Genomic DNA, 10,495 nt, shown 5'->3' with positions numbered 1-10,495 from the left:
GTATGGGAAGAGTACCGTATAAGTCGGACTAACCTAATACGGTAACTCCGCATCGGAGTTCTATTTAGAACTGTTGGGGCTGTGGCGTCCCCTCCTCTTCTCCCATTCTTCCCTTCTCCCCCCCACCTCTTAGGACTTCATCACGATCATAAACAGGATCTCCGAAATCATGATACTGTCTGAGTATAATAAATATCCTCGGATAATAGGTCAATAAGCTAAGTCGTTGATCTAAGTAACGTTATGTGCGGGGATGATTGAAGCTCACAATGCTCCTAGTGTTGATGATATGCATGACATATCCGCAATCACTTGAGATGCATGATTCTTGTCTGTCCTTTATGTTGTGTACTTAAATAGTTCCTCCTGCCTCCTTTCTTTCTTCTTGTACGCGCTGGCATTTATAGAATCAAGAGTTACCTACTCATATACCCTTCGTGAACCCAGCCCATGACGTATACTCTAGCAACACGGATATCGAGAGGAGCTTTACAGCTGCGAACGATCATGATGGCCACCACTCCAAAACCGCAAGATAAGAGGGAGGGCAATATTTCGGATTCGTTCGTATCTTTATCTGGAGCGGCTAGACCACCTCTTCCCCAACGATTCCTTGACCTTAAAAGGACTCTGGTTGATGGGCATGAAGGTCGTGTAACTCAAAGCTGGAACCGGCTTCTTGCCGAACTCAAGAACGAGAATAAAATCATTTCCGAAAAGGGGCCTTCTGTCACCCCAAGCCTCCACTTTCATGACTTAGACGCAGATCTCGGCAGGCTTCGTGGGGAACTCGAGAAGCGAGGCGTCGCCGTGATTAGGGGAGTGCTTCCTGAAGATGAGGCTCGCTCTTTTAAAAACGAAATCGAAGAGTATGTGAAGCAGAATCCCCACACAAAAGGTAACACCATGAGATTAAGAGTCAAAGCACCTAAAAAAAACCATTAGCTAATTGGAGAGAAGCGTTCCCGCCTGACAATCCACAAGTCTATGAACTATATTGGTCTACGCCTCAACTTCGTGCTAGAGCGCACCCGAATTTGCTGCGAGTACAAGAGGTACTCATGAAGTTATGGCACACATCGGACCCTGAAAGTGCCATATCAATATCGCAGCCTTTGGCGTATGCGGATCGTCTACGTATAAGACAACCCGGTGATGTCACTTTCGCCCTAGGTCCTCATATCGACGGCGGTAGCGTCGAGAGATGGGAATTAAACGGCTACGGTCTCGGCGGAGTGTACAACAAGATATTCGAGGGCTCTTGGGAAGATTACGATCCGTGGGATGCTAGCACGAGAGTCCCGGCTGTCATAGACAATTACAACGGACTAGGAGCCTGCTCTATGTTCCGTATGTTCCAGGGATGGCTGAGTATGAGCACCACGAACCCATTTGAGGGCACTCTCATGGTGAATCCAGCAATCAAGCTATCGACAGCTTACTTGCTACTCCGACCTTTCTTTAGGCCAATTAAAGACGTCAACCAAGTATCGCCCGAGGAATATCTTGCTGCCAAAAATTGGGAGTTTGCCGGATCCGAGATGACAAGTGAACTTCAAGGAGCGACTCCGGGGCATGGACAGGAATTGAATGCGGTATTACACCCGCACTTGGACCTCGACCATACCATGGTTCATGTCCCAGCCATTAAGCCAGGTGACTATGTAGTATGGCATTGCGATAGTAAGTAAAAATCTGTCTGCCTTTTCGCTGATCGGTGAATCTAATTGATTCATTAGCTATTCATGCCGTTGACAAAGTCCATAAAGGAAATACGGATTCGAGTGTACTCTACATCCCAGTGTGTCCGGTAACGGAGTCGAACGCCAAGTATCTTGTGCGACAGAGAAACGCCTTCTTGAACGGAACTCCCGGTCCAGATTTCCCGGGCGGTCGAGGCGAAGCTGATCACGTCAACCGGCATACTGAAGCAGATCTCCGCTCATATGCCGATGTCGAGGGATTGCGAGCTTTCGGGTTTGAAAAGCTTGTTCCGCGTACGCTAGATACCAATGGAGCAACGAATGTTACTTCGCTAGCAAACGAGATCCTAGGATTCTAGAAAAGCGTCTAATTTTAGTTCTAGCTAGTTAACCAATTAGGCAATGCTTCCTATCTACATCAGGTAGTAGTAAACCCCCACGAGCTGGGGAAATAGAGGGGAAGGTGAAAAGGGAAGCGTAGTCGATATAAATTGCACATTCGTATATAATGACGCCTTAGTCGAAGGAGCGAGGCGTGACGAAGACTTTCGATGAACGTATACAGTCCAATTGAGGTTACAATCCCCGATCTGTGCTCAGACCTTGATAATTGGAGTATTGTGGTGCCACTACTACCGCCGATTTCATGATTTTAATGTAACCCCCCGGTTGATCTAGATCCTTAATGGTGGAATTGGAAGCAGAAGGTGCCAGCTAGGCGAAATAGATATTCTAGATATCTGATCTAAGATTGGTCCAAGCGATTGGGGTATCTATGTAGATTTCTAGTCCCTTCACCCACAAGTCACTCAACGAAGTGTATACTAGACACGACTCTTTCAGCTCTTGAGGTATCCATTGCGATATTAACCGCCAGGAAAAGAATAGATCTAGGCGAATAATACCAGGCATGTATAATGTGATTTATTTAATACCGATGAAAATTTGGAATTCGTACCAGGGCTGCTCGTACGAAATTATCCAATCAGGCAAGATGTCACCCTAAGCGAACCGGTCCAAAGGACTTGTAAGAGAAGGTTACAGATATCGGGACGATCCTATCTGTCGGGCCATGCATGTCGCCTTACTGTTCTAGTATAATTCTGTTACATGGCATATTGAGGTGGTATGTATCATAAAAAGATAACGGAGTCTCACTGGTGTGACCGCTCCTCTAATAGACCAAAGGATAAATAGACGCTTGCCGTTAGAATCCAGAATTTTAACCTGGTTCTCGTCCTCTGTGACTTTAATCTCGACAATGATCGGTCGTAATGGCTAGTCTTCCACCAGGAAATCTTGCGCTTGGGGGCGGTGACCCTCGAAGATCGTCTTTCCAGTCGGAAAACACCAGAACTGATGTAACGCCTAGAGAAACTAGCAAACGTCGAGAAGTTAGTTTCGAAGAGTACACTTACTATGCAGCTATCACACGAGCCGAGGAGAAAGAAGCTAATGCTCGATTCATAGCCGCCCGTGGTGCGCGAAATTTTAAGAACGTAGTTAAAGGAAGGTTTTCTAATGGCCGGCTGGAACGCGAGGCATTCAACCAAGCACCCGACTCACTCCCCAATGGCGAAACGGATGAAAAGGGCCACCATGAGAAGAGTCTTCGGATTGCGCAAAGCCCCAGTGACGCCAACAACGGGATCACGGAAGCCCAACGTCACACTGCGAGTCGAGCATTAAGGACAGCTAGCTGGGGAACAATCTTTTACCTCATTACGACTGACATATTAGGTCCGACAGGAGCACCGTGAGTTCAAAAAGGTAACTCATAATAGAAACCATAACTGAACCTCTTCTAGATGGACTTTTGCGCAAATGGGTTACGGCCCCGGAGTCGCCCTGTATACTGTATTTGGCGCCATGTCATTTTAGTAAGCCCAGGCATGCCCTATTAACTTGCTACACTTATTCTTATCTGACACGCTTTTATTTTAGTTCGGGATGGATCCTATGGAAGGTCTTCTGTGGGTTGGATTCCAATCAATATCCGATTAGGGGATACGGCGACTTTTTCTATCGTATATTCGGTTCCTGGGCTCGTCACTTTGTCAATGTCGCACAGGCCCTTCAGATGCTATTGTCTGTTGCGGTTCTCATTCTTAGCAATGGGCAGAGTATCTCACAGATCAGTCGTGGTTCATCTGGAGATAGTATGGGAATCTGCTTTGTGGCGTGTATGATCATTTTCATGAGCGCTGGTCTTCTTCTAGGACAGATCCGAACTCTACAGAGGCTTGGATGGCTCGCTAACCTCTCCGTTTGGATGACGGTGATACTCGTACTATTGTGGTAAGTACAAAGGCGCCTCATGACAACTGGCATTCTAGAATCGTTGTCTAAATTGAAATTAGCATGGTGTCTGTAAAGTACGGACCAAATTATGCGGCGATAGAAGCGAGTTTCGGTATGCCGCCGGGCGAGCCGATTCAAACATTTGCTGGAACACCGCCTCCTGGATTAACCACTGGCGGCACAGGATTCGTCGCGTCTCTAAACGGGCTTAATGTAGCCGTTTACGCATATGGTGGCGCATTACTTTTTGCTGCTCTGATGGCAGAGATGAGGTATCTCCGCATCGAATACCCCCAGAATTAAGATTGTGTGTCTTACTGACATTTACCAGACACCCACTGGATTTTTGGAAAAGTCTCCTCGTCGCCGAGATATTCATCTATGTAACTTATATCTTCTTCGGCATCTTCGTGTACTCATATCAGGGCCAATATGTGTATAACCCATCGGTTCAGGGTATTGCGGTCTACAGCATCCAGACGGCTGCAAATATCTTGAGCTTGGTTAGCAACCTTATAGCTGCGGTACTGTACAGCAATATCGGCCTTAAGGTGGTATATATGGAGGTATTCCACGAACTCCTAGGATTTCCAGACTTGACAACAAAGACTGGCAAGATTTGGTGGGCTGCACTCATCCCGGTGTATTGGGTGGTTGCGTTCATTGTCGGGGCAGCTGTGCCGCAATTCTCGTACGTAGTCGGCCTAATCGGAGCACTTTTCATATTATCCTTCACCTATACCTTTCCGGCTTGGTTAGCCGTTGGGTACTGGGTCAAAAAGGACGCAATGGTCGAGGAAGAGCTAAGATTCGACCCGGTGACTAATACATACAATTATGTGGACCATGGTTGGAAGCGATGGAGGCGCGGGTTCATGAAGAAGCCGTTCTTCAACGCATTCAACATCTTCTACTTCTTGGGCGCTTTGGTGACGTGTGGACTTGGGTGCTATAGTAGCATCGAGAGCCTCCGTCAAGCATTCGACAGCAACATTGCTACAAGTCTGTCATGTACACCTCCGCTCTAAAATTTCCGACGACCAGGACCAAGACAGTGGTCTCTATGATTAACGACAAAAACAGGAAGATGGAGGCTTATCTAATGAGTTCGGGCTTTGTATAATAAAAGTGTATTTCGCTCTATTAATTATATCTTAGTCTTTCGAGTTTTATATAATCTTATAATAATGATAGATATCAGAGTTAGATATCCCTCGAGCACTCTAGTGATCGGCGCCACGGCTAAATCCTGAGAAGGCGCCGCGCTCGCGAGTCGTGTCGTGTGGTCACCTCGTTAGGTTTTATGATGCCTAGATACCGGATCATGTTCGATACTCGCGCAAGACATCCACTCGAACTACCTAGGTAGGCATATTTCGAAGTAGTCCCCCATTCCGCCTTCGTGGACAAAACTAGTTCTTTCAATGATCCAAGCTACGCTGATTGCCGAAGCGCTGGAGGCTATAGACAAAGCTACAGGGAAGGCGAGACAGCAGTCTGAAGTTGCCTCATTTGAAGCGGCTGACGGCTGAAACTTTATAAGGATCCGGATTCTTCATATCCCCTATTGTGGCGGCGCTCTTACTATAGTAGGCCCTAATACTCGCGTATTTCACTTGTGTATGGGCTGCTCACTTCTTAGTCGTACCGCGGGCTTGGTTCCGTAGTTCGTCGGCAAAATGGGATAAGAATCGTCCAAATCCAGAATTTGCAGGGTCTCCTAGTTGTATTCTATTAGAGTGAGAGGTTGTTTATTGTATAATAAGGTCGCTTACGGGTTGCCTCTCCCTCTCGTAGCGGTTCGGTTGGATCTCGGCCGTGCTGCAAATCGTGTACGCTTCGATGAATGCGTTGAACGCCTCGTTGGAAGGATGGGGATCGGACAAGCTGGAAAATATTGATATTAGGGAAATATCTATTATATTCGGTTATGGGTATATAATACCTTCTGAACGATGTAGTCCTATTAATGGGTATTAGTGGCATTGACTAGGCGTAGTATGAATGTGTTGACTTGCCTCCATGAGGAATATCCAAGACCCCCACCTCATTGTCAAATGTCACTATGAATCACGAACCAATACAAGTATATACAGCAAATAAAGTCAACAGTGTTAACGGGTGCGCGGTAGTGGCTATAAAATAGTTGTTGTAATTAATTCCGAGCTAGCATGTAAAAAATATGAAGATGAAAGGTGATGGCGATCAAGGTTACAAATGACAAATCCAAACGGATAACCGATTTTTATGCACGGACCACGCGACGGATAACCCCCACTTACCATTTCGGGACATTTCATGAATCCAGCAGTCCGGTGTTCACTTTTAGGCTCTCGGGGCTGTTAGGGGGATCCAGATCTCTTCCTACCCAGGTACACATCATCCACTAAATTTACCAATATGTTCTTGGAAAAGAAATAGAAGATCCAAGAAGATCCATACGAATGGAAGATACCTATCATGTTGTAGTTTGGTTTCATCGATTGACCTATTAAACAAATTTCTGTTTTAGGTAGGTACCTACCATGGTTGGAATGTCGCGACTCTTCCTCTTGACAGAACGGAATATAAAGATGTAAGTAAGTACAACTATTTGCTATGTATTTATATTTATGTACGACTCAATGCAACTTTATATCAGACCTCTCTAAGCATCTAACGGTTAGAAGTCTATATTAAAGTTTACTAGGTAACGACGCCTTTAATCTTAGCAGACATCAGAGCGCAACACGTTAACTGCACGTGTGTTACGTCTCGTGGTTGAATACCTAGGTAGCTTAAAGAGTTCACCTATAACGGATAACGGTCACATAAATCATTCCATTATCATATTATATAACCCCTATTTACTTGCGCTTATAAAATACCAAAATCGATAAGGTATATCGACATTTCATCTTAAATTTTCTACAATTTCGTTCATTATTTACCTGCGTAGATAGTCATATACATCAGACCATCCATATCCATTTCCTGGTAACAAAATGCTCGAGCCTTATTTGATAGCAGCAAACTTGTCGCGCACCGGTGGGTCAACAAACGCATGCAGGGGTTTATAGATGGTGCAGATAGGCTAGATACTCGCCTGCGCACCCATTCCGTGGTTGCGATTGGTGTACCTATGGGTCCTCCCGTTGGTGTCCTAGCAACGCATTGACAGGGGTATAGGTGCTAAGATAGGTATGTAGCCGAAGCAGGAGGGGGGGACCGAGCGCGTCTTCTGAGCGTTCAGTCCATTCTCTCTTACTTGGAAAGAAGGGGAAAAAATAGAAAAGAAAAAAAGTAAATGCTTTAGTAAACTTGTCATATTTTCTTTTTAACATTTTCGCATCATAACGAATTATATCGTTTGCATCCTTAAAAATGAACGTCGCAGAATAATCTACAGCAACAGTTAGTGGTGATACCTGTAGTGCCCCTCTAAGTAAGCAGTTATACCTTTAAAAATGCCGTTTTTTACTAGGTAAACTGTACCTAACATTAAGTTTACTTATTATAGGTTACTTATCGATAGGTATCAGGAAAGATTTCGACCTCGCAGTTTTTGGCAGTTGCAGTTTACAGTTGCGACGGTTGTGACTTCTAGCATCGGGCTTAGATGACTCGAATTATTCTAGTCAATCTATTAGTCGATTTATTATTCCCTTCTTCCTTTCTATTCTTTTTCTCGACAACACGACTCGATAACCAACAATCCTCCCTCTCTTCCTATATCTAACTCAGTTCTAAATTCGAGTCCACGACATCAACTACTACCACCAACTACCACATATGAAATTGTTTCGTGTCGTCAGCGTGTCGTCTATACACAGCTTTCTGGCGACAACAGCTACCTATCAATTCAAATTCGATATCGCATATCCCCATTTTACCTACTCTTAGGTTTGGTACACAGATAGATACATGGTATAACTTGTTAGGAGTGCTTACTTAAGACACGATCCCAGTCGAGTCTAAGTTCTAGTCTTCGCCGAAACAATGGCGGAAGACGAAAGCCGCATAGATCAGAGCTCGGTCGTCGACACCACTGATGCACCCCTTGAAGCCGCCTCTTCGGATCCAAACCCACTCGCCGATGCTACTACTCCCTTGCCTAAGAAGGAAAATCGTCCCCCAGTTCACCTTCGCACACCGCCCGAGGATAGCAGCTTCGTCGAGACTACCCGGCTCGAGCCTGAAGATAAGCACCTCGACTCCGTCACCGAGGAACAGCAAGTAAGAGCTCACTTAGAAGATGTCGAGTCTAGCTTCATACCTCCAATATCACCTATTCAGGTCGTCAACCCCGAAGGTGGTGTCGACGACACATACTTATTCGACGGTGTCGCAAAGAAGAAACCTTCACCTCTTGCGCCCTCTTCGCCAGCTCCATCTCTACCCCCCGCGACGATACCTCCACCTTCTCATTCGCAAGATGAGCCCGATTCGCATCCTAGCCGTGAGGCCGATAATAACCCGCCTCCTAATAACAAAGCCGAGCAGAGTCAAGAGGAATCGACTTTACCAGAATTTGCAACTCCACAACCCAATCCCAAAAGCTCTCACAACGACGAACCCGGTAACGCCACTTCCTCGTTAGAGAATCTTTCGTCTCCTACCACAGCTGCCACTGCTCGAACTGTCTCGAGAGCTATATCTATGGCTAGTAAACAAGTCGACGAAGATACAATAGGCGGGAACGATGATTCAGCTGCCCCATCACACGATAACTCAAACCTCGAGATTCCAGCAGATGATTCGTTTCCCGCCGAAGCCTCCACTCCGCAAAATCAAACCTCAGAGCAAAATTTGGCCAAACTACCCGAGCAGACACAAGGAGACTCTCTTAAAGTTACTAAGCGACCCAAGTACCTACGCAGTAGAAATGCCAGTCAACGGTCGTCGACTTCATCTTTTGTTACCAACGACGATATCGACAGCGATGTTACAGTGGGTTTGGGTGCCGATTATGCCCTTCAATCCGGAGGTGCCTTGCCTGCGTATGGCTTAACCCGGAGTGCTAGCAATACCCTGTCTCGCTCCGTAAGTATCGGTAGCATGGCCTCTGGGTTCGACGAAGCTCCGGACCCTATTCGACCAGACCCTCTGGAGCCCCTAGAGGAAGTTGACAGTCCTATGCCCGACCGCCGCGCCGATCCCCTCGCGACTCCAAAAGCGAAAAGGGGCTCCCTGATGGCGCCAACTGACACCGTAATTGCTAGGCATGTGCGTAATGTCGAGGTGCCTGAGTCTCTGGCCAAAGAGTATCAGACAAAAGGTGGTCTCACAACGCCGATGCACCAAGCCTATAGGAAGGTATCCAATATGACTCCCGCAACCGCTAGCACTACCACTCGAGGCGGCAAGAATTTGACGCTCAAGGAGCAGTCTAGTACTATTGAGCGTCTTTCTAAGGAGAATTTTGATCTGAAACTTAAGGTTATGTTCCTTTCAGATCGTCTAGACAAACTCTCCGAAGAAGGTATTAAGGAAATGATCTCGGAGAACGTTGAGCTCAAGACGTCCTTAGCCGTGATACAGCGAGATAATAAAATTCTCAGGCGACGGGTAAAGGAATTAGAGAAGCAGCTCCGCGATGAAGAAGACCGCCCCAGTACCGCAAGAAGCGGATACTCCTCCGATGGAGCAACGACACCAGCTTTCGACGCCGACGCTCAGGAACGAGAGGAAGAATTGTTGTATTTGAGAGAGCGGGTCGAAGAATACGTCACGGAAATCGAGAGACTTAGAAACGAAAATATGACCAACCAGGTCGAAAAGAGGAAACTTGCGGAGACTGTCAAGACCATGGGCGACCGCGCTGGCGAACGTGTTGGTGACAATCTCGGCCGCCAGGAAGAGGCTGATGTGTACAAGGATCTTCTCGAACAGGAAACCGCGCGTCGCGAGCAGTCGGACGATGAAAACCGAAGACTTCGAGATGAAATTTTCCGACTGAAGCAAGAAATGAATGGAGGTGTTCCCGCTGGGGCCGGATTGCACCACACAACAAACATCTATAATATCACACGAAAGACCAGGCCTACTTCACCATCAAGATCACGACCTGTATCTGGGTTGTCTGGGGAGATTGATCCTACTAGTGTATCAAGTCAGTCAGCAACTTTGGTCGAAGAACTCCGCCGGGAAAGCGAACAGCTACGGCACGAGAACGCCGAGCTAAGGAGAGAAGTTGGCGCGCAAACTTCGATGCTCACATCCCGCAATCGCGAGAAGGAGAGGTTGTACCAGGAAATAGAGGACCTGAAGTTAGCGCAGCGTCGCGGGGGCCCAGCACCTTCAACCGTTGACAGCCTCCTCGATCGGTCGGCTTCTCGCGCTGGTGGCCACGAGCGATCAACCTCGAGGGGTAGCGGTCGCACACGACTCACTATGACGGTCGAAGAAGATCCCGACCGCGAAGAACTGGAAAACAAACTTGCCGAACACCGCGACAGGCTCAACGAGCTTAAATTCGAAAAACAAGAGCTACAACGCGAATTACAGACATG

At 46.8% G+C, this 10,495-nt stretch overlaps 3 protein-coding genes across 3 annotated transcripts; 2 read left to right on the top strand and 1 right to left on the bottom strand.

The window, feature by feature from the left end:
• The first annotated feature begins 117 nt into the window (after window positions 1–117).
• On the top strand, window positions 118–2,249 carry F4822DRAFT_360307 (DUF1479-domain-containing protein). Its single transcript, XM_051456102.1, has 3 exons — window positions 118–898; window positions 961–1,683; window positions 1,740–2,249. The coding sequence occupies exons 1-3, from the start codon at window positions 451–453 to the stop codon at window positions 2,060–2,062; spliced, it is 1,494 nt and encodes a 497-aa protein (XP_051311787.1). The 5' UTR covers window positions 118–450; the 3' UTR covers window positions 2,063–2,249.
• Window positions 2,250–2,977: 728 nt separating this feature from the next.
• On the top strand, window positions 2,978–5,032 carry F4822DRAFT_432870 (transmembrane amino acid transporter protein-domain-containing protein; the record flags this gene model as incomplete). The annotated part of the gene is made up of 5 exons (XM_051461725.1): window positions 2,978–3,459; window positions 3,512–3,583; window positions 3,648–4,001; window positions 4,064–4,276; window positions 4,336–5,032. The coding sequence occupies 5 exons, from the start codon at window positions 2,978–2,980 to the stop codon at window positions 5,030–5,032; spliced, it is 1,818 nt and encodes a 605-aa protein (XP_051311786.1).
• An 88-nt stretch (window positions 5,033–5,120) lies between these two features.
• F4822DRAFT_414754 (uncharacterized protein) lies at window positions 5,121–6,205 on the bottom strand. The gene is made up of 4 exons (XM_051459176.1): window positions 6,023–6,205; window positions 5,950–5,967; window positions 5,780–5,891; window positions 5,121–5,724 (listed from the first exon to the last, which is right to left on the bottom strand). Exons 1-4 carry the CDS (start codon window positions 6,053–6,055, stop codon window positions 5,636–5,638), a joined length of 252 nt encoding a protein of 83 aa, XP_051311785.1. The 5' UTR covers window positions 6,056–6,205; the 3' UTR covers window positions 5,121–5,635.
• Between the last annotated feature and the right edge of the window lie 4,290 nt (window positions 6,206–10,495).

Source organism: Hypoxylon trugodes (genome assembly GCF_022578975.1).
Source record: "Hypoxylon trugodes strain CBS 135444 unplaced genomic scaffold F4822scaffold_8, whole genome shotgun sequence".
Classification (NCBI taxonomy): Eukaryota; Fungi; Ascomycota; class Sordariomycetes; order Xylariales; family Hypoxylaceae; genus Hypoxylon; species Hypoxylon trugodes.
Note: the sequence above shows the minus strand (reverse complement) of the source record. Positions and strands in the feature narration are given on the sequence as shown.

Bases quoted from the DNA above. Each gene is read 5' to 3' on its own strand.
- F4822DRAFT_360307 (XM_051456102.1), top strand. From the start codon at position 451: ATGACGTATACTCTAGCAACACGGATATCGAGAGGAGCTTTACAGCTG. The intron at 899-960 runs GTAACACCATGA...ATTGGAGAGAAG, and splicing joins GCAGAATCCCCACACAAAAG to CGTTCCCGCCTGACAATCCA. The intron at 1,684-1,739 runs GTAAGTAAAAAT...TTGATTCATTAG, and splicing joins TGTAGTATGGCATTGCGATA to CTATTCATGCCGTTGACAAA.
- F4822DRAFT_414754 (XM_051459176.1), bottom strand. From the start codon at position 6,055: ATGAGGTGGGGGTCTTGGATATTCCTCATGGAG. The intron at 5,725-5,779 runs GTAAGCGACCTT...GAATACAACTAG, and splicing joins ACGAGAGGGAGAGGCAACCC to GAGACCCTGCAAATTCTGGA.